Raw genomic sequence first — 23,354 nt, forward strand, 5'->3', positions numbered from 1 at the left:
TCACTATGGGGACATTATTGTTGTTAATGCTTGGGTCCTTCCTTTCCACCAAATGATACTTGAGGCATCTGATAGTAACATGGAAAACTGTCAATCAGCTGACCTTCGAAAAACACGGTGCTGTTTTTTCATTTCTCCTAGAAAGCAATAGAATCTGCTTTGTGCCTTCATTTTTAAATTGATTAGTTAAAAGCCCAGGCAGTTCACCTGCTAAATACCTGAACAGGTTGGTTGATGTAGGATTTAGCAAATACCAGCAGACACAAAGCCTCTGTGCAGAGTGACCTTCCTGCTGTGATCTGAATCAAAATGCTCCTCCCACCCTCCTTGAATTCACATTCCCCATTTCCCCTGCATAGAGTTTAGAGAGCAAGATATGGCTTTTGCGTCCTCCTGTGGTCCAATTCTTGTTTGGTGGAGGAAGGCTCCATTGCCCCGTCCCTCAAGAACAATCTGCTCCAGGGATGCTCTTTCTTCTTGTATCAAAGCATTTGGCATCCTTTCCAAAACTCATTTAGGCCATGGTGCTCCAGTGGGACATGTAGGGGTGATTCATGGAAATTTCCCTTCAATCATTTTGGTGTGGTAAAATTGTTTCAAAGTGACTCTGCTGCAGATTTGGAGTCAGCATGTCATTGCAGGGCTCCTGTGAGCCAGTGAGATGAGAGCTTGTAATTGGAAGGCACATCAGAGCCTTTGCTCTGATGTGAAACCAGCCAGGGATTATTTTGAAAGTTTTGCTGTGAATTGTAACTTAGCTGCCTCACAGCTCTTAAGTGCTTAGCCAGTTCTCCATGAAGTTTACTGTGACATGGTGAGCACTTAAGGTTAGTTGTTTCTGGGATAGCCAACATGGCCGCCGGATATTGCTGGACTACAACTTCCCAACACACACACCCAGTTTAGCCCAATGGTCCTGGACAATGGGAGTTGTAGTCCAACATCATCTGGGCAGCACAAGGTTGGCTACCCTGAGAAAGGGTTTGTATCTTTCCCTTCATCAAAGATCCCACAGTGATCTGCAAGATTTCAAAAATACAACATATATTTTAAAACAAGACAGAAAATGTGAACTGGATTCTGGAAAAAGTACCGTATTTTTTGCTCTATAAGACTCACTTTTTCCCTCCTAAATAGTAAGGGGAAATGTGTGTATGTCTTATGGAGCGAATGCAGGCTGTGCAGCTATCCCAGAAGCCAGAACAGCAAGAGGGATTGCTGCTTTCACTGTGCAGCGATCCCTCTTGCTGTTCTGGCTTCTGAGATTCAGAATATTTTTTTTCTTGTTTTCCTCCTCCAAAAACTAGGTCCGTCTTGTGGTCTGGTGCGTCTTATAGAGCGAAAAATACGGTATATAGATGGGTAAAAGGTAAAGCTAAAGGACCCCTGACAGTTAAGTCCAGTCGCGAACAACTCTGGGGTTGCGGCGCTCATCTCGCTTTATTGGCCGAGGGAGCCAGCGTACAGCTTCCGGGTCATGTGGCCAGCATGACTAAGCCGCTTCTGGCTAACCAGAGCAGCACACGGAAACGCTGTTTCCCTCCCGCCGGAGCGGTACCTATTTATCTACTTGCACTTTGTTGTTGTTTTTAAGATTTTTTTTTATTAACCTACCAATCACATCAAATCAAACCAAATTACATAAATTCCAAATTACACAGCCGAATTTTAAATTTTTGTTGGGGGTACCCATATTTCAAGTTCCAAAGGGGATCCAATCAACTTCTTGCTTCTTACTGCTGTTTTAATGTCCACAAATCTAACCTTATAATGTTCACAGTACTATCCAGTCCTTTCTTATTGTTTTTCCACATCTCTTGTTGTAATTTTCATATATTTTTCCTTTCTCTTTGTGACCTCTGATAGTCTCCACAAGCTGGTTAGAACAGTTTGTAATCCTGCGTGGATATTATTATTTTTATCCAGTAGCCATATCCAGACGTTTTCCATATAACATCACTTCCATACATCAAAACAGTCTTAGCATCATTAATCTTCACCAATCTGCCTCCTTTCTCAAAACCTCTGAGGAGATTCACCAGGAATGCAGTCTGAAAACAGCTCTGTTCCTCCTCCCGGCTATAAATCCTTTGGCAAGATGGCGACTCCGAATTAATTGCTGCACCATTCCAAAAGCTCTTATTGCTTCTCGATCTCCATAAAGCATACTTTTGGTTAAAGTTTATCTCCACACAGACCTTAATCATCCTGCTTGGGTCAGTTCAACCGACGATTCTAATGAGGAGGGGTTCTTGTAAATCACATAGAAGGAAAGTAAAAAAGGTCGTCCCCCCCATTCAGTCCCGTTGTCAACATACCCAGCCTTTGGTGTATCTTCATCATAAAATATTCCTGTTTCTCCAACCCGTCGTCTTCTTTCGCAGAGGTCACTTAAATTAGCAGACTTCACTCCCCTTCTTCACTTGAAATATGTGCATTTGCTTCTTTTGTAATTAATTATTCCAAATTGCTGCAGCTAGTGCGCGGTCAGAGACAGCGTCCAGGAGAGCCGAGGTCCACACGGGGGCATTCTGCCTAGGGCCCTCACCCCCTTCTTTCGAATTAGGGGGTGATTTATGGGCACAGCAGGCAAGGGCAGTGTTCCCCATTTCCTTGGGGCAACAAGGGAGGCTGCCTACTCCCATAACAGCCTCTTAATTACCCCGTGTGGTTCGGAGAGATGGTATTGTCAGCCATCTTCCAATGCGCCCCTAGTGGCCCCCCTATCTACTTGCACTTTGATGTGCTTTTGAACTGCTAGGTTGGCAGGAGCAGGGACCGAGCAACGGGAGCTCACCCCGTCGTGGGGATTCGAACCGCCAACCTTCTGATCAGCAAGCCCTAGGCTCTGTGGTTTAACCCACAGCGTCCCTTATATAGATAAGTAGAGGGTTTTAAAAGAGGATTGGACAAATTCATGGAGAATAAGGCTATCAATGGCTTCTAGCCCTTGAATTCTAGTTTTTGAACTCTGAACAGCATCCTCTGTACTCAGCCCAGCTCCTGCTTTACCTACACATCCAGAGGAGGTAAAAGCTGTGCCTAAAAATAACTGAGACTTGGCCAGCTCCAGAGAATGCTTCTGAGGCTGCCTAGAGACAAGCAAAAGCCCAGGCATCTCTGCTGTCCTACTATGTATGGAGGACCCAAGAAAGTTAAAGGCTGGGTGAGAGGATCCTGTTTTCCTGCCTCAGCTCATCCGGATGACCCTGTCTCACTGGTGGGGGTGGGGGCTTTCCAGAGGACTCCCCTCCACTCCAAACATCTTGGATGGAACCATTCTTCCCAGCAATAGAGCTCTTGATTCTTTTCCCTTTCATAACAGGAAAAGGGACCCTGCAAACACCAGAGGCAAGGTTTCTCTCTCCTCTGACCGCAGGGTTCCCAGTTCCCTTGAGGCACACAGTCCCTTGCAAATGACCCCAAGTTAGTCAGCAAGGAATAGGAGGTGCACAGCTTGATGGCTGAGCACCTGGGCTGCATGCAAGGGGTCCCTGGTTCAATCTCCAGCACCTCTGGGAGGGCTGAGAAAGTATCACTGCCTGAGACTGCTGCCATTCAGTGCTGACAGTACTAGCTAGATGGGCTGGGTACAAGGCAGCTTCCCTTGTGCTCCCTGCAAATTCATGTATTTTCCTTGGAGACTGAGGTGGTTATCTTGAGAAAAGCCTCCTTAGGTGCCACCTTTGGTTGTGCCAATGAGCCCAGTTTGTGGATGCTGGTGCAGTTGACCTTTGCTCTCTTTTTAATTGAAAGCCTTCCTGTGATTGGGTGCAGATCATGCAATTGGTTTAATCGATGTAGCCCTCCAAATATTGTGTGTCTGATTTTTCCCATCTAGCTTTCCCTCTCTCTCTGCTCCTGGGGTAAGCTGCTTCAAACCTTATCCTGATGTTGTGCTATTCTCTTTCTGCATTTCTAGCCCCGCAGGATCTGGTCGACACCCAGACGAGCACCCTCCCTTCCATGTGGCAGCCGGGCACCCGCAAGTCCTCCTGCTCATCCTGCTCTCAGAGCGGATCCACGGAGAGTGGCCCCTCCAATGGCTGCAACCATGAAAGGCAAGGCGACAGAGGCTGGCTTGGGGGTGAGATGGGGTTGCTCTCTGCCAGGGAGCCCAGGTGGCCTCACAGAGGCAAAAGGGCTGACTTGAGGGCTGGCGGGGTGAGGTCTGGAAGGACAGTTAAAGCACATGACTCTCCCCAGAGAATCCTGGGAGCTGTAGTTCAGGAACATAGGGAGTCAGGCCCATCTAGGGCAGTACTGTCCACACCAACTGGCAGAGGCTCTCTGGGCTCTGTAGACTAGAGAGGCAGTTGGGGATTGGCTCTTGGAGCTTCTTTGTGCAAGGCAGATGCTCTGCCTGTGAGCTACGACCCTTCTCTCTCAAGGGCTACTAGCCACGAGGGCTGTACTCTGTCTCCACGGCCGGAGGCCATTCTGCTTCGGTAGAGCAGTTGCTGGAAACCTCAGGAGGGGAGGGAGCTCTTGAGCTCAAATCCTGCTTCAGCGTTTCTCAGCATCTGGGTGGCCACGGTGAGACCAGGCTGTGGGGCTAGAGGGGTCATTGGCCTCATGCAGCAGGATCTCTTTGTGTTCTTAATTCCCAGCACCCTTAACAAACTACAGCTCCCATGATTCTTTGGGGGGAGGCTCTCACTGTACGGTGTGGCTCAGCCCACAGCCAGGTGCAGTAGCACATACATTCTTCATTATTATTAGCATTTTGAGTTTTATTGTGTTATTATATTGTGTTATTATTATGCTATTTTGTATAATGCCTTTTATAGACTGGGGGCTCTGGGCATGAGTTTATGGAACTAAGGGGGCAGGAGCCTGGAAAAGTTCAGGAACCCCTGTCTCGGATGCTTTTAAATTGCTTTTAATCTTGTGAGTCACTAAGGAGGGAAATGCTGTGCTTTGAATGGCAGCTAGTGTGTTTTTGAAAAGTACATCTTGAAAAATGGGATTATTGCTTGTGGTGTGTGCATTTGCAACAATCCATCCTCTGGTTCCTTACAGGACTGTAGCTATACCCCCCCCCCTTTCCCTCTCTCTTCCCAGGGCTCCTCTGAAGCTGCTGTGTGATAACATGAAGTACCAGATACTATCTCGAGCGTTTTATGGCTGTGAGTTTTCACTTCATCCCATTTTTAGTCACCACTTGGGAGCCAGGGGAACAGCCTGCTTAACCCTTCCCCCACCATTTCTTTGAAATTTGCTCCCCCCCCCCCCGTTTGCTGCATCTCCTGATGAAAAAGCATTTGGGGGCAGGAGATGGAATTACGATTTTGGGTGTAGAAATAACCATGGAGGAGAAAGGGTTAAGCAGCCTTTTCTGTCTTCTGCTGCTTTTCATTTTAAAGTACTTCTTTTGTTTATCCCAGACTTCCCCTGGCTCTTAAGCCAAAAAGACTTGCAGCTCAATAAAGATTAAGATGATCTTGGCCCTCAGGATTATGATCTATCAGACATGGCATTAAAGGAAAGAGATGGGAAGGGAGAAGGAAAAATCAAAGTCTGGCACCGGTTCTTAAAAGTGACAAAGTTCTTAATAAGGAACAGCTGGGATAGAATTGGTGCAGGTAGCCTGTGGAATGGCTGCCAGTTGGTGATGGTTGATGGAGGCAGCTGGCCTCTCATCCCCTTCTCTCCCTCTGCCACCAGTCTATAGCAGATGTTTGGAACTACAACTCCATCACCCCAGTGAGCATGGTCATTTGGACTACAGCGCATTGAATCGTAGAATAGTCGAGGTGAAAGGGACCGCCAGGCTCATCTAGTCCAGCCCCTCGCAATGCATGAATGTTTTGCTCAACATGGGGCTTGAACTGCGGCCTTGACACAGTTGGGGTGACTGGGATTTGCAGCTTAGAGCACCTGGAGGGCACAAAGCTTGGGCAGGGTGGTTGATACAACCAGTTCAGAATTTCTTTCCTCTAAGTGACAGCATGGGTCAGTGGAACTGTAGAGTTGGAAGGGGACTGAAGGGGCTCCTTGGGTCCTGACATGGTCCTACAGTCCCTCCTCCAAGTCAGGCGGGTGGGGGGGTCCTTCTTGTGCCAGTATTGCCCCTCCCTGGGGGAGGAATCGGCAGTGGTGCTTTAGCCGCCTCCCCTACCTGCCCTTCCCACTGTTGAGGGCTGGTCTCTCTGGGATTGCCCTCTGTGCAGCCTCTTTCTCTCTGCTTTCCATGGCTTAGGGCTGGCCTACTGCCGGCACCTCTCCACGGTGAGAACCCACCTCTCGGCGCTGGTGAACCACGACATTGTGTCACCCAGCGTGCCCTGCAGCGCCAGCCAGGGGCTGACCGCTGAGGTCTGGGAGATGTTCCTGCAAGACAGTACGGTAAGGGGGACCCCAATTCGCCCTGGCCAGCCCTGGGGCACAGTCGGCTCTGGCCCGGCTTTTGAAGGCGGATGGTTGAGGGCTGGCGGGGGGGGGGAGGAAAAGTCATTGTCTCTTTACTTGGCCTCAGTTTTCAGTGAACTTTCCCCACAGAGCTATGAGGAGAAAGAGCTTTTGCGGCTAGTCTACTTCGGAGGGGTCCAGCACAAGATCCGGAAAGCAGTCTGGCCTTTCCTGCTGGGACATTACCGGTTTGGGATGTCAGAAGCTGAGAGAAAGCAGGTGAGATAAGTAAAATTACTCATCAGTATGCCATGAAGTCTGCAGTGCTTGTGTTACTGAATCTGTATTTAAATGCTAAACAAGACGAACGATTAGTGGATAAACCACTAATTGGATTTCTCTTAGTGGCAGAGCACATGTGGTTACAGTCACATTCTGGAAGGGCTTAAAAGGTACAGAATTGAACGCATGGTACAAAAGAGGGTGAATCATTGCCTAAACGGCCTCGGCCCAGTATACCTGAAGGAGCGTCTCCACCCCCATCGTTCTGCCTGGACACTGAGGTCCAGCTCCGAGGGCCTTCTGGTGGTTCCCTCGCTGCGAGAAGCCAAGTTACAGGGAACCAGGCAGAGGGCCTTCTCGGTGGTGGCGCCCGCCCTGTGGAACGCCCTCCCATCAGCTGTCAAGGAAATTAACAACTATCTGATGTTTAGAAGACATCTGAAGGCAGCCCTGTTTAGGGAAGTTTTTAATGTGTGACATTTTAATGTATTTTTAATCTTTGTTGGAAGCTGCCCAGAGTGGCTTGGGAAACCCAGGCAGATGGGCGGGATATAAACATCATTATTATTATTATTATTATTATTATTATTATTATTATTATTATTATTATTATTGCCTTATGGAAAAATTGACCCACACATGAAGAGGAAGAGGAGCACAAAGACACCCTTGCAGGAGAATGGCGGAGCTTCATTCCATTCAAAAATTCTCCAGAAAACCAAAAGTTTATACTAACCAGTGGATCACAGTGTTTTATAGATATACGTAGAATCATAGAATCATAGAATCATAGAGTTGGAAGAGACCACAAGGGCCATCGAGTCCAACCCCCTGCCAAGCAGGAAACACCATCAGAGCACTCCTGACATATGGTTGTCAAGCCTCTGCTTAAAGACCTCCAAAGTAGGAGACTCCACCACACTCCTTGGCAGCAAATTCCACTGTCGTACCTCTTTGCTGCTATTTTAGTATTATGTGGGGCTGATTAAAACTTCCATTTGCTCTCTTTGCATAAGTCCTGCCTCAAAAATTGACTTTGCCCGGTGAAAGAGGGCTCCGTTTTTCTGCCTCATACTCAGGGCACTTTAGAGCTGGGGTTGGCACGTTCCTTACCATTGCAAAGTGGCTGAGGGTGTGGTGGGCGCATTTTTCTTTCCGCAAAGCATTTCTCTGGTGCTCCTCAGCCTTGCTGCCTGCCCTCACTTCCTGATCTGAAAATGCAGTGCATGGTTAAACTATGGAACTTGTTTCCCCAGGAGGCAGAGAGGTCTACAGACCTTTAAAAGAGGACTCATGGAAGAGAGAGCTAAGGGCGGCTCTCAGTGGCTCTGCTCTGCCTCCACAGTCAGAGGCAGAAAAGCTTCTGAATCCCAGTTGCCAGAAACCACGAGGGGGGGGGGAGAAGGCTGCTCTACTGCTTGAGCCCTGCTTGTGGGCTTCTCACTGGGGCATCTGAGTGGCCCCTGTGGGCTGAACTAGGTGGTCCCTTTTGCCTGACCCAGCAGTCTGTTGTGTTCCCTCCTGATCTCTTCCCCATGGGCTTTCATTGAAACTTGGGCACGCAGGAAGTCAGCAGAGCCCAGACCACTGGGTGGATGATTTTAGATTGAGAGAAAGGACTTCCAGAACTACTCCTTGGCCACCTTAAAAATAAGGCAGGCAGGACAAAATCCTGCACCCCACTCATGAGAAGCTCACTGAAAATTTCTTGATAATATTCAAATTAATTGATGGCAAATGATTTTGCGGGATGGGGGGATTGAGTAAGAGCCGAGGATCAGTGGATCAGGTTCAAACTCTGTAGAAAGTGGTCAGGCCTGGCATTGTTCTGTGCTGTGCAGTCTAAGGTATCACACTGCTTAAGGCAGCGCTGCGAGTGGTTTAAGGTTCTGGATTTAGGCTCCAATCTCTCCGGAGGCATGGGTTCAAATTCCCCTGCTGCCAAGTGTTCTTTTCCCTTGCTATCCTTTTCAAACTATCTGCACCACTTATCCTCTCTTGTGTGAGAGGCAGTGTGCTCTAGTGGTTAGAGTGTCAGACAAGGACCTCGGGAGACCAGGATTCAAATCCCCACTCGGCCACGAGGCTCACAGAGTGGCTGCCTTCTTGCAACCTAACCTCCCTCACAGGGGAGCTGCGGGGATTAAATGAAGAGGGAGGGGAACCATGTTTGTTGTTTTGTTTATTACATCTATATACCATCTTTTTCTTCCAAGAAGCTCAAGGTACATGGTTCTCCCCCTCCTCATTTAATCCCCACAACAACCCGGTGGGGTAAGTTAGGCTGAGAGGCAGCGACTGGCCCAGGGTCACCCAGGGAGCTTCAGGGCTGAGCGGGGATTCGAATCCTGGTCTCCCAGGTTCCAGCCTGACACTCTGACCATTATGCCACTTTTGAGCTACTTGGAGGAAAAGGTGAGACATAAATCCAGCAAACAAAGAAATGAAACTGGGTTCAGTTCTGCTCCAGGGTGCTGTGGGGGATGATGGGCCTCTCCAGCTTCTCTCTTGGCTTCAGGTCGACAGCCAGACTCGCGCCTGCTATGAGCAGACCATGGCCGAGTGGCTGGGCTGCGAGGCGATTGTCCGACAACGGGAGAAGGAGTCTCACGCGGCTGCCCTGGCCAAGTGCTCCTCAGGGGCCAGCCTGGACTCCCACATGGAACACATGATGCACCGAGATTCGACCATCAGCAACGATGTGAGTGGGGGGGGGGAATCAAGGTCCATTGGAATTGAGTCAGTTCCCAGATGGCTTCAGAATGCGTAAAAATCATTTAAATCTCTCAATTTCTCCCCTCCACTGCGCCCTTTCCTGCAGCACTGCCTGGAGCATGTTCGCCATATCCGCCCCCCACATTAAAGGCACTAGGATACCACTTGGAACAGCCATGGCCTCCTCCAGAGAATCCTGGGAGCTGTAGTTTGTTCAGGGTTATGAGAGGAGAGTCTCCCTAGCCCCCCCCCAACTGATTGTTAAAGCACCTTGTGAGTGGAAGGGGGCGGACAATTTAAAAAGAGGGGGCACTGTTGGTTCTTGCCCCCCAAGCTGGCCTCCTCCCCTGATTCCTGGCTTCAGCGCATTCTGCCCCCACTGCAGACACCTTGACTTGCCCCCTGGCCGGGTTCTCCCATGCGCCTCCTCTCTTCCCACAGTCTTCCCAGAGCGGCAGTTCCGGCCCACAGAACCTGACACGGCTTCAGAGCGACTCCAGTGGCAGTACCCAGGTGAGGTGTCCAGCCTGTTGGATCCTCGGGGGGGGGGCTGCTGTGCAAGCCTGAGAGACAGCACTGTGTAATGGTTAGAGTGTTGGCTAAGGAGCTGGGGAACCAAAGTTCAAATTTCCACTCAGCCACGCAGCTCACAGGGTGGCCTTGGCTGCCAGTCCCTGCCTTCTCACAGCCTGGCCCACCTCCCAGGGTAGTTGTGGGGATTAAGGGAGGGTGGGGGAGAAGCACATACACCAAATTGAGCTCCTTGGAGGACAGGACAGGATAAAAATGTGATTGTATGTTTTTAATAGATTGTCTAGATAGATGGATTGTTTTAATTCTATTAATGCTACCTTGTTTTTTAATCACGGTTCCCCCCTTCATGTTTTCAGTTGTTCTTATTTTACCTGTAAGTTACCTGGAGGGCAGTTCAATCCTCAGTGGTCTCCCCAGCCGAAGGGTCTCAGGAGCAGGCTGGGAAAGACCCCCAAGGCAGAGATTCAGGAGAGGCCCTGGCGAAGCTGGGTGGGCCAGTGGTCAGATCTGGCAGGTAGATAAAGTTTGCTGTAGATCAGCGGTCCCCAAACTTTTGGGGGCCATTGCCGCCTGTGCTCCATCATTCCATCTCTAGAGAGAGCATTGTTCAGAACTGCTTTTGGCCTGGCCCACTACGGTAAGAAAGATAACAACACAACAACTAATTGCACCTTTATTCAGAATCCAATTTAAACTATTTAGTTTAATTAATTCAAGAAAACTGATTAACTTGATCCAGTAATACCAGCTTTTCAAAGTCTGATAGTCATTTATACCTCCAGTGTCCCCTGCTTCTCCCTAGGTAATCCCACCCCTCGGGGTGCTACCACCCACTTGGGAACACAGCTTCAGATCTTTGCAGAATGCAGTCTCTTACTAAACATTTAACTATTTACTACTGTTACATAAGCATTTTTTAATTTTAATTTTTTGCTATAATAAATTAATCTCTGTTTTATGACTCACTGTAAAATATCTACCTATCTTTATAAACTCATTTTGGTATTTGTGTGGTGCCTTTCAGGGCTAGGCAGCCCACTCAATTCACACACAAATTTCACAGTAACGATCAAAATTTACATAACAAAAAATCAGCAGTGAAATGACAAAATAGGGTAGAAAAATTGTTGCAGCATTTTAAAATTGCACTTAAAAGCTTAGACCAGCCTTGAATGAATTGGATAAAAGCAGGTTTGAAAAGAGAGATCTTCAGAGCCAGTTCAGAAACCGTCAAAGGGGCCAAGTGCAGTTCCAAGGTGGGGGAGCCACCACTGCAAAGGACCTGCCTCACTAGACTGGTGCCCCTTCCTGATGGGAACCTCTACAGCCAGTCTTAAGAGCCAGGCAGCTTTGTGTGGGTGCTGGCAATCCTTGGAATAACCTGGCTCCAAGCAGTTTGTGGCTTTCAAGATGGCAGCCAGCACTTTGAATTGGGCTGGCAACCAATCTGGAATCTGAATTATATGCTGTGATCACTTGGCCAGAAAAAGCAACAGAGCATTTTGCACTGGCTGAGGCTCCTCGGTGGACTCAGCTATACAGCTGCAAATAAAACATTTTAAATGTGTTGTAAAGTGCAATATACAAATGTGACTCTAGATGGCAACAGTGAGCTATGCAAAGTTCGATGTATTTTTCAAAACTTTTAACAAAGCTTTTTCACAGCATTTTTTATACGTGTGTAGGTTCCACCAATATCTTGAAAGGCAGCTCCATGCAGAGGCCATTGCAGTAGTCAGACAATCTGATCCATTCCTGTTCTCTTTTGGCCTCTCCTTCTTTGCCCAGGTGTTTGAGTCGGTCGATGAGGTAGAACAGCCCGAGGCAGATGCCAAACCTGAAGAGGGCAAACGGCCCAAACTCTCCAACGGGATGATCCCTGATGGCGCCTCCTCCCCCGACCCTTGCTATCCCTCTTCCCAGAACTTTTTGGTCACCTCCCCATGCTCAGAGCAGATCTTCAGCACCGAGGACAGTATGGTGGAGACCGCAAAAGCCGCGGTGTGCCACTCTGCCCAGGCGAGCATGTCTGTCGGCCAGGGACCTCTCAGTGTGGACAATGCCCTTGTGGGTGGCACACAAACAGGGGAAGGTTTGCAGGGCCAGGACAGCCTGGAGGAGCTCCCCACCACCAGCAGCTTAGAGGAGTTTATCCTCATGGGCAAGGAGCACCCTGATAAAGAGGGGGCATCTCGGTCTATAGTGGATGTGACAGGCAGCTGGCCAGACCACAGTGTGGGGCAGCAGAGCTCCATGGGGAGTGAAGATGAGCTCTCAGAAGAGCCAGAGATGGAGAGCCTGTACCCGCAGCTGGAGTCCCACTCCCTGGCTGTCACTGACTTGACCATCAGCGAAGTCTCGCCTGTCTCCTCGTCGGGGGTCACCTACTCTGTGAGTGTGTGTCAGGGTCCCTGGTCCCTGGTTCCTCCTGATCTTTGGGAACGGTATTTTGTTTTGCTTTAAAACCCAAAAGGAGCAAACATTTTAGGCAGGGTGAAATTTTTGCTTTGATTGCACTAGAGCATTTATCTATTCACTTGCTAACTGTTACTAACTACTACAGTGGTACCTCTGGTTATGTACTTAATTCGTTCCGGAGGTCCGTTCTTAACCTGAAACTAACCTGAAGCACCACTTTAGCTAATGGGGCCTCCCACTGCCACCACACTGCCAGAGCACGATTTCTGTTCTCATCCTGAAGCAAAGTTCTTAACCCGAGGTAATATTTCTGGGTTAGCGGAGTCTGTAACCTGAAGCGTATGTAACCTGAAGCGTATGTAACCCAAGGTACCACTGTACAGCTAATTTACTTGCTAGCTACTACTAATGTACTACAGCCTTGCCTTTCTGGCAGTGTTCTCAAGACAGTTTAGTTTTTTAAATGATGGCCCACAGTTCTTGTTGGTGTTAAAATTTCCATACTGCCCTTCTTCTGAGGATCACAGGATGGTTTACAATATTAAAAATACCCAGTTTGTTTTGGGTTCCACACACCAAGCAGGCCACACGCTGGATTTGATTTTTGCTGTGGGTATAGATGTGATCATGTCCTCACTTGTGGAAGTGCCATGGTCTGAAAGCCAGGATTGACTCCCTCCTCCCTCCCGGGTGGCGAGCCTATTTGGGCTCACCCATGAAGGCTGATGGATCCTGATGGATTTCATCAAGCCTTGCGGGACCCTGCTTCCCCTGGCGGCTCACTAGATGAGCTTGTCGAGAACTGGAATAACCAGCTCTTGGCAGCCACCAATGAGAAGCGCCTTCTTCTCATCACCTAAGCGCCTTCTGCGACCCCACCGAAACCGGGGCCCCTGGTTTACCGAGGAGCTCCGGGAAATGAAGCGGGACCTCAGACGGCTAGAGCGAGTATGGCGGCGTGCTCGCACCAGAGCCTCAAGAACATCTTATAGGACGTTTATGAAAGCCTATGAGATGGCAGTGAAAATGTAAAGAAGTTTTACTTCTCAGCTTCCATTGCTTCCGCTAGCTCTCGCCCAGCGCAACTTTTTAGAATAATTAGGTCTTTAACAACCCTAGAGGAACAGCCAAATTTAAATACGAATTTGACCCATAGCTGTGAGGCATTTGCGAGCTTTTTTGCGGAGAAAGTCTTGCTGCTCTGCCGTGACCTCCCTGCCAGTTTGGATACAGTAACAGAACTGGAGGCCCCTTGACTCTCCTTGGGTCCAGTATTGGACCACTTCGATCGGATACTCCCTGCCAATGTAGACACCACTTGCCCCCTTGACCCATGCCCGTCTTGGCTGATTAGAGCATGTGCAGACGAGGTGTGGGCCCCCCTGGGTGAGATCATCAATCAGTCCCTTGGCACGGGGACTTTACCAGGGGAGTTGAAGGAAGCAGTGTCGCATCCGCTCTTAAAGAAAACATCCTTAGATCCTTTAGATCTATCCAATTACCACCTGGTTTCGAATCTTCCGTACCTGGGTAAGGTAACTGAGAGAGCGATTGCCAAACAGCTTGGTAGGTTTCTGGATGAAACATCGGCTTTGGATCCATTCCAGTCCGGCTTTCACCCTGGTTACGGGACCGAGATGCCTTTGGTCGCCCTAACAGATGATCTCCGTAGACAGCTGGATCGAGGCGGGTCGGGACTGCTGATTCTTTTAGATCTGTCAGCAGCCTTCGACATGGTCGATCACGAACTTTTGTACCACTGCCTTGCCGACATGGAGATTCAGGGCACAGTCCGACAATGGCTGCGCTCCTTTATCGCAGGTTGGGGACAGAGGATAGCACTAACGAGGGAGCTACCGTGGCACTCCTTGGTGTGTGGCGTGCCACAGGGTGCAATCCTTTCCCCGATACTTTTCAATATCTTTATGTGCCCCCTTGCCCAGATTGTCTGGTGCTTTGGGCTGGGTTGTCATCAATATGCTGATGACACCCAGCTTTATCTGTTGATGGACGGCCGCCCTGACTCGGCCCCAGACAAACTGACCAGATGCTTGGAAGCTGTGGCTGGATGGCTGCATGGGAGCCGGTTGAAGTTAAATCCTTCCAAGACAGAGGTCCTCTGTCTGGGTCAGGATGACATGGGGTTGGGGCGCCAACTCCCATCTTTTGCATGGGCTCAATTAGTGCCAGCGTCTTTTGTCAAGAGCTTGGGTGTAACGTTCGATGTCTCCCTTTTCATGGAAGCGCAGGTTGCAGCCACAGCAAAGGTGGCATTTTTCCATCTTCGCCGTATTAAGCAGTTGGTCCCTTACCTTTCTTGCCCTGATCTGGCCACAGTGATCCATGCGATGGTCACCTCCAGGGTTGATTATTGTAACTTGCTCTATGCGGGGCTGCCCTTGAAGCTGACCCAGAAACTCCAGCGGGTGCAGAATGCCGCGGCGAGGCTCCTTACAGGGTCCTTGCCGTGGGATCACATTCATCCAGTGCTTTACCAACTGCACTGGCTCCCGGTGGAGTATAGGGTCAGGTTTAAAGTGCTGGTTTTGACCTTTAAAGCCCTATGTGGCCTAGGACCCACATACCTACGGGACAGCCTCTCCTGGTATGCCCCGTGGAGGACCTTAAGGTCCACAAATGACAACACTTTGGAGGTCGCAAGGTGGTTAGATTGGTCTCAACTAGGGCCAGGGCCTTTTCAGTACTGGCCCCGACTTGGTGGAACGCTCTGTCACAAGAGACTAGGGCCCTGTGGGACTTGACATCTTTCCGCAGGGCCTGCAAGACAGAGCTGTTCTGCCTGGCCTTTGGTTTGGACTTAGTCTGACCCTTATGTTTCCCTCCCCTTATGGTTTTGATCTATGGGCTACTATTAAAATGAGGCTGCATTTTAAATTGTATTTTAACCTGTATTTTAAATTGGTTGCTTTTTCCTTCCCCGACGTTTTTATTGTGATTTTACTGGTGTTAGTTGCCCTGAACCCATCTCTGGCTGGAGAGGGCGGGGTATAAATAAAAAAATATTATTATTAAAAAATATCATAGTAACAAAGTCAATACCCCCCAGTTTTAAGGCCAGAGATTATGGGATAGATTGAGAGGAAGTAATCATATTTTAGTCCCATTGACATCAATGGGGTGTTAAAATTGATTTACCAATGCCAGGATATCTGTGTTATCAACAGCTCAGTTTTGAGTTTGTGTGAATAGTTTTGTAAATAACAAAACTATCACCACATGTACTTTTCTACATTTTATTCCTTTATTGCCCCATTTGAGGCAGGACTGGCCCACCTGTGAGGCAAGGTGAGGCAACTGCCTCGGGCAGCAGGATCCGCCTGTCATTTTGCTGTGATCCCTGCACTGCAGGGCGTTGCGCCAGATGGCCCTCTGGGTCCCTTCTAACTCTGCAATTCTATGACTTTTAAAACCAGCTGTTAAGTTTGTGGCGTGGACAGGCTCTTGCATGTACCTTAGCAGAAGTTGTGCTGAAAGTTAACTGGGCTGTGTTTCCTTGCCCTTTCTGCTTCCGCAGCCAGAGCTGCTTGACATGTACACTGTGAACCTGCACCGCATTGAGAAGGATGTCCAGAGGTGCGACCGGAACTACTGGTATTTCTCACCAGCCAACCTGGAGAAGCTGCGCAACATCATGTGCAGGTAGCTGCCCAGTGGGATGGGGGCGGGAACTGGCTGTGTCGTTCCTTCAGGCGACTCTGTCACTCTTTGGGCCTGGAACTGTGGGACCAGAGGATGTGCTTGGCGCAAGAAACAGCCCATGCACTGGCCACAGAGGGCCCTTTGCAGGCTGAGCGAAGTCTGGAACCCTGGCCCTTCCCGTCCAAATAAAGTGAGATCCCAGTCCTCATAATTCAGAATAAAGGATCTCCCTTCTACCACCTCAGGCCATTGGCACACCCAGCTCAGTACTGGTTATAGGACGCTGGTTATCCCACAGACCCAGGGAAACCTCAGCTTATTAAACAGAGGACTTGTCACTGATGGATTTATTAAGCTAGCATTTTTAGAGGGGAACCAACCACCCCCAAAGGCTATTTGGGGCTTTGAGATGATGCATTTCTGCATTGCAGCAGCCCCCCCCCCCAATCTTAGAAGATGCATTCTGCATTCCCTGTCTTGCTGGTGCCTCTTCTAAGACAGCACATGCCATCTTAAAAAAAAAAAAGAATCTGGGTGGTTTAATCAATGACACCATTTTCGCTGATCAAATTGCTTTTGTTTGTTTAAAATTATTTATTAATTAATTGGTTTAATCAGCTGTGGGTTCATTACCTATGGGTTAATTAGCAGTGATCCCTGCATTGCAAGCGCTTGGACTAGATGACCCTTGGGTCTCTTCCAGCTCTATGATTGTATGGTCAAATGTTGCAATCCTCCTATCCGAAAGCAAAATGAACTGGCAGCTGAAATATAGGTCTGCAGACATGCATGGTTTAGGGGAGGGACAAAGGTTTGGGATGTTTCCACACAGATTCTGCTCCTTTTTTCTGCTGGGTCTGCTGCTGACCCCTTGAAACCAGGGCCTTGGCAGCTGCTTTGCAGGACCTCTGTCACCTCACCCAGCCTCCTCTCTCTCTGCAGCTACGTCTGGCACCACATTGACATTGGCTATGTCCAGGGGATGTGTGACTTGCTGGCTCCTTTGCTTGTGATTCTGGATGATGGTGAGTTCTCTCTATTTGCCACTATGCCAGCCTTAACAGTCTGGGGAATTCTGGCTCTGATGAAGCCCCTCGCTGGACTATTCATTTATTGGTTCATTTATAACATTTTTGCCCTGACTCTATGGTGCAAAAGCACCATTCATGATAGTTTACAGACAGAATGGACTACCTGGGGAGGTGATGGGCTCTCCTTTGTTGGAGGTTTTTAAAATCAGATTGGATGGCCTCTGTCAGGGACTCTTTAGCTATGATTCCTGCATTCCTTGGGGTCACTTCTGACTCTACAGTTCTGTGATTCTATGAAATTACAATTTCATAAAAAGACCCAATGGAATAAGTCCACCAACCAAGGAAACAGGATCAGCAAATGTAAAAACATGATCACCCAGGCCCAATGAGAGCCTGCTTGAATGAAATGGCTCTGAGCAACTGATGTGGGCTTCTCATAGGCATCTGCTTGTTCACTGTGAGAACAGAATGGTGGACTGGATGGGCCTGTTGGTCTGATCCAACTCTTCATGTGCAGGAGGGGGCCAAGTGCACTTCCCAAGGCAAGGTGCTCTGTAGGTACAGCCGCTGTGAAAAGACCCCCCCCCCACTCTCTCATCCCACTCAGATGTGCTTCCATTGTGGGTGGGAGATTGTAGGATTTGGGCCTCACCCTCTTGCACCTCTCCAAATCCAGATGAGACAGGCGTGCCCACTCATGTTTCACAGCTTGAAGCAGGGACATGTCTGGTGTTTAAAAAAACAAATTCAGAGCCAGCTCCATGGCACATGAGAGGTAGCTGGAACATCAGGATGCAGAAAGCTCTGATGTGCGCTGATCCCCAAAGATCCACACGACTGTCAGACCAATGTGAACAGCCTAATTGGTGTGGCTTCCAGGCCATGGCTGGAATGTGGGGCTGCAGTTGGAGGAGGAGTATCCTGCACAGGAGAAGAGGTAGCACTTTTGTGATTTTCCCCAAGCCAGGATGTGTAAAACTGTCACCTGGACATGCATGCCTTTGGCAGCCAACACACAGAGAGCTCCTGGTTGTGTCCTTGGGTGGCCTGGGTCCTCTTCCTTCTGGGCAAAAGCAGGTGAGATCCAGGTCTACAAGGCACTGATTCCCCCGTTCTCTCTCTCTCTCACCCCCCCTGCCCCGCCCTTGTTCAGAAGCCATTGCCTTCAGTTGTTTCACAGAGCTTATGAAGCGGATGAACCAGAACTTCCCCCATGGAGGCGCCATGGACACCCACTTTGCCAACATGAGATCCCTCATCCAGGTAAAGAACAGGAACTCTTCCCTTTCCACGGAGTGTTCACCATGATCTGCTTGTCAGAGGCTTATGCAGAGGTTAGATCAGTGGTATGATGGGATGATTAGCTGCTTGTGCGTAAAATCGTGCTCCCTCAGAGTTTGTGCCACTCCACAAACCTCTGTGTGTGACAGAGCTCCTCAAACATGTCTGCCCTAGTCACTCGTAGATTCCGACAGTGGTTGCTTTCGGAATCGTCTCCAGCATAAGAGCTCCTTAACGGAAACCCGCCTTCTGGACTCACGGCGTGACAGTTTCCGGCGAGGCGTGGGTCTCCCTATGGGAGCCTCAGATACCTCCCCACTGTTCTCGCTGGAAGCGTCTCTGAGCCCTCCCTCCTGCTCGCATTCCCTCAGAGATCCACTCCTCCCCCTGCTGGTTCCTGCTTCAGCTGTTGAGTCTCTTCCTTCCTCCCTGAGCCCCTCCACCACCTGTTCCTCCGATGGCAGTTCCCTGACATCCACCTCCCCTCCAGGGCCCCCCTCACCCCCTCCCATTTCCTCTCCTCTGGGAGGTGAAGAGGTAAAACCCCGAAAAGAACCTTCTTCATCTTCAGACGTCTCGAACAATTCCCTCCATCGATCGCCGTCCTGGCTCGCTGAATCCTCCTCCTCCTCGGAATCTGTGAACCCCTCCAACTCCTCTTCTTCGTCGTGGTGGCAAAGTATTCCCTCCGGAACCTCGCTACAGGCTGAGGTTTACGTGGGAACCTCTGATGAAAAGTTTCTATTAAAACTTCGTCATTGACATCCTCTGCCCTAACCCAGGTGTTTTCCGACTCCGGTTCCCCTTCCCACATTACCAAATACTCTACTTGATCTCCCTTCCACCTGGAATCGAGGATCTCCGCTACATTGTAGCTTTGTTCCCTTTCCTCCATTGCTGGTCCCCGAGTGACCCTCCCTTCTCTGTCCCCTTTATACAGTGACAGCAATGACCTGTGGAAAACTGGGTGCAGCTTCATGTGGTTCGGTAACCGGAGTCTGAAAGCCACTGGATTGACCTGTTGTGTGATTTCAAATGGACCCAGTCTTTTGGGTCTTAACTTCTTACAACCCCCTTTGAAGGGTAACCCTTGGGTTGACAGCCACACTTGGTCCCCCACCCTAATGGTTTCACCTTCTCTCCTGTGTTTGTCTGCCTGCCTCTTATATTCCTCCTTGGCCCTGTCTAAGTTAAGTTGGAGCTGGCGATGGATAGCTTCCATTTCTTCTACGAACTGTTCTGCAGCTGGAACGCTCCATCTCTCCCCCTCCCCCCCTGGGAAAGCCCTGGGATGGCACCTGTAATTTGCCAAAAAGGGGCTCATCCCCGTGGACACGTTCTCCGCATTGTTGTAGGCAAATTCCGCCAATGCCAACTTCTCCACCCAATCATTCTCTCTGTCATTGACGTAACACCTCAAATATTGTTGGAGGATGCCATTGGCTCTTTCCGCCTGCCCATTGGTTTCAGGATGCCGGGCAGTCGAGAAATTTACCTCTACATGCAGTAAGCTCATGAGCTTCCTCCAGAACCTGGAAGTAAATTGTTTCCCCCGGTCTGAAACCACCCTCAAGGGGGTGCCATGCAACCTAAACACATTTTCTACAAACAATTTAGCGGTTTCTTCTGCCGTGACCGCATGCGAGCAGGCTATAAAGTGTGCCATTTTGGTTAACAGGTCTACCACAACCATGATGGCTGTTTTCCCCCTGGACCTTGGCAGATCAGTCATGAAATCTATAGCCACTGCTTCCCATGGTATTTCTGGTGTGGGTAGCGGTTCTAATAACCCTGCCGGCGCCCGCCTTTCCCCTTTGGCTCGCTGGCATTGGTCACAACTCCTCACATACTCCCGCACGTCTTCCCTGACCTTAGGCCACCAAAATTCCCTGGTCACCAGCCACATGGTTCTGTGTTGCCCAAAATGCCCCGCTGTGGGGCTATCGTGCAGCTGCTTGAGTACCTTCCCCCTCAACTCTCCTTCAGGTATATATAACGCTCCCTTGTAGTACAACGCCCCGTTTCTCTCCTCAAAACCTCCGGGTTTATCTCCCTCCCTCCTGAGTCCCCTGAGTTTGTCCTGTGCGTATTCATCGTTCTCCGTTCTCTCTACCAGTTCTCTTTGCCCCACCAATGCCGCCCCACACACCCAGCGGTCCTCTGGAATGACATGTCTCTCTTCGGGTGCTCCCTCCCCCTCCAAATATTCAGGTTTACGTGAGAGAGCGTCCGCCCTAACGTTCTCTGGGCCTGGCACATAACATATCTCAAAGTTAAATCTGGAGAACTCCTGGGCCCATCTCAACTGCCGTTGGTTGAGCACTCGTGCCGTTCTCCGATACTCTAGGTTCTTGTGGTCAGTGCACACTTGCACCTTAAGTTGTGCGCCAATTAGCAGGTGCCTCCATCTCCGAAAAGCCTCATGGATAGCAAGAAGTTCTCGATCGTACACCGTGTAGTTCCTCTCGGATTTGTTCAGTTTTCGCGAAAAAAACGCACACGGTCTCCACTCTGACTCCTCCCCTCCTGGCTGCAGGAGAAGCACCGCCCCAATGGCTCTGTCTGATGCGTCTGTTTCGACTCTCATCTTTTTTTTGTAAATCCACATGGAGAAGTTGTTCTTCAGAGGCGAAGGCCTCTTTTAGCTCCTCAAAAGCTCGCTCCGCCTCCTCAGTCCAAACAAATTTCTTCTTACTGCTGAGACAGTCCGTTATGGGCGCCTTCAGGTGGGCAAAGTTTCGGATGAACTTACGGTAAAAGTTCCCAAACCCTAGGAACCTCTGCACATCCTTCTTTGTTTTGGGAGTTTTCCATTCCAGCACTGCCTGGACCTTGCCGGGATCCATAGCTAATCCCTTGTCTGACAGGCGGTACCCCAGGAACTCCACCTCCTTGGTATGAAACTGACACTTCTCCAGTTTCACCCACAGCCGGTTGTCTAGCAGCCTGCGCAACACTTCTCTGACGTCTCTCACATGCTGCTCCTCATTCTCAGAATACACCAACACGTCATCCAGGAAGGCCACACAATTCTTGTAAAGCAAAGGCCCTAGTACGTGGTTCATCAGCGATTGAAAGCACGCTGAGCCTGCTTGTAATCCAAATGGCATAACGAGATATTCAAATGCCCCCAAAGGGGTGAACATGGTGGTTTTCCATTCATCCCCTTTCCTTATACGTATCAGATTGTACGCCCCCCTTAGGTCCAGCTTGGTAAAAATCTTTCCCTTCCGCACCCTGTTCAAAATGTCATCTATTCTAGGCATGGGAAAGGCCAATGGTTCTGACACTGCGTTTAAGGCCCTGAAATCACACACAAGTCTCGGCTTGTCCGTGTTTTTTTTATCCACAAAAAACACGGGACTACCTCCCACTGCCCTTGATTCTCTGATGAAACCCCTCTTCAGGTTCTTGTCAATGAATTCTCGTAACTCCTGCATTTCTCTGTCTGACATGGCATACAACTTGCCTGCGGGGAGCTGCGCCCCAGGCAGTAAATTGATTTGACAATCAAAGGGTCTATGCGGGGGTAGTTGGTCAGCTTCCCTTTCGCTGAACACATCACTGAGATCTGCGTATTGTCGTGGTACCTTCACCTTCTCCGTTACTTCCGTCCCTGCTAGGGTAGCTTGGGCTCCTGCTGAACCCTTTCCCTCCCTGCAGTGTTCTAAGCAATGTGCAGAACCAAAGGAAACCACTCTCTGATGCCAGCCCACCAGTGGATCATGTAACGCCAGCCAGCTCATCCCCAAAATAATGGGAGCCCCTCCCAAGGTGGCCACATTAAACGCTATCAGTTCCGTGTGCCTTGCCACCTTCATTGTCATTGGGACGGTCTGCAAGCTGACTTCCCCTCCCAACAGCTCCCTGCCATCGATCGTGGTCACCTGTAGGGGGTTGCTTAAAGGGATCGTCTGTATCTGGTGTTCAGCTGCAAACTCCTTGCTCATGAAATTGCAGGAGCTGCCTGAGTCCAACAGCGCCTTAATCTTCAGAGGATATCCGTTTTGCAACTCTAGTGACACCTCTATCACTAGGGCAGGTTTGGGAGGTTCTGGCGTGGGCACTTTCACTGCTCTTTGGCCTGGCTGCTGTGCCCGACGGTGGCAGCCAGGCGTTGGCTTTTACTTGCTCCGATATCTCTTCCACTCCTCCCTCAACAGCTCCCACCATTCCTTGCCATTCCTTCCTCTGGGGGCAGACTCTGGCAAAGTGACCTGGCTGTTGGCAGAGATAGCATTTCCGGGCGCCTTTTCCCTCCTTCCTACCCCCTTCGCTGGGCTTTGAAACTGCTCTCGCGCGCGCTGTTCCGATTTCCATCGGCTCTGCCGGCGGGAAAGCTGGCTCAGGAATGTCTGGAATGCGGAACTCCTTCCAACGTTCCCCTTTACCTTCCCACCTCTCCAAGGCTCTTGCCTCCTGGCGCGCTCCTATGGTCAGCGCAGATTTGGTCAGCTGATCCATAGACACCGCCCTGGGGCTCCGGGACAGTTCGTCTTTCACAGCCGAAGAAAGACCTTCTTCAAATATCATCTGAATGGGTGCCGCCGATAAGTCCCACCCCAATCTGTGAACCAGCATGGTAAACTCAGTCCAGTACTCACGGACAGATCGGCTTCCCTGCTTGCAAGCCATTAGCTGTCTGCGCACCACTCCCTCCTCAATATCGCTGGAAAACATGATATCCATTGCACGAAAGAACTTCATAGTGTCCTTTAGGACGTCATTGTGCGTTGCCATCAGGGGTCTAACCCAGTCCCTCGCCCCCCTCTCAAGATGCCCAATCACGAAAGCAATTCGCGATTCCTCATCAGGGAACTCATCAAACTGCACATTAAGGGCATATTGCATCTCTGTCCTAAAGGCATGGTAGTCCTTGGGGTCCCCCCCAAACTTCTGCACCAATCCTGGTACCTTTCTGGTGAACTGGGTGGCTCTCCCCTTCTTGTCTGCATCCTGAGCCCTTCTCTCCTCAAGCCTCGCCGTCTGCAGCGCAAGTTGGATTTCCAACGCTCGGTATCTTTCTTCCAAGCTTGGACCAGCTCCTTCGGTTCCGGCTGGGTCGCTCATGATGCCTTC

General features: G+C 49.8%; 1 protein-coding gene and 2 long non-coding RNA genes across 3 annotated transcripts in view; 2 read left to right on the forward strand and 1 right to left on the reverse strand.

The window, feature by feature from the left end:
- LOC309517099 overlaps window positions 1-23,354 on the reverse strand; it is a 393,909-nt gene that overhangs the window by 151,722 nt on the left and 218,833 nt on the right. The window lies entirely within an intron of this gene.
- The window catches only part of LOC309517098, a 136,025-nt gene that overhangs the window by 100,935 nt on the left and 11,736 nt on the right, over window positions 1-23,354 (forward strand). The window lies entirely within an intron of this gene.
- The window catches only part of SGSM1 (small G protein signaling modulator 1), a 99,530-nt gene that overhangs the window by 64,440 nt on the left and 11,736 nt on the right, over window positions 1-23,354 (forward strand). Inside the window, exons 13-22 of the mRNA XM_082196073.1 lie at window positions 3,923-4,061; window positions 5,065-5,129; window positions 6,203-6,348; window positions 6,502-6,630; window positions 9,152-9,334; window positions 9,790-9,861; window positions 11,671-12,273; window positions 15,836-15,960; window positions 16,903-16,985; window positions 18,148-18,257. Coding sequence (XP_082052199.1) covers window positions 3,923-4,061; window positions 5,065-5,129; window positions 6,203-6,348; window positions 6,502-6,630; window positions 9,152-9,334; window positions 9,790-9,861; window positions 11,671-12,273; window positions 15,836-15,960; window positions 16,903-16,985; window positions 18,148-18,257 — 1,655 coding nt within the window. The remainder of the gene's footprint in view (window positions 1-3,922; window positions 4,062-5,064; window positions 5,130-6,202; window positions 6,349-6,501; window positions 6,631-9,151; window positions 9,335-9,789; window positions 9,862-11,670; window positions 12,274-15,835; window positions 15,961-16,902; window positions 16,986-18,147; window positions 18,258-23,354) is intronic.

Source organism: Podarcis vaucheri (genome assembly GCF_965113315.1).
Source record: "Podarcis vaucheri genome assembly, chromosome: 13".
Lineage (NCBI taxonomy): Eukaryota > Metazoa > Chordata > Lepidosauria > Squamata > Lacertidae > Podarcis > Podarcis vaucheri.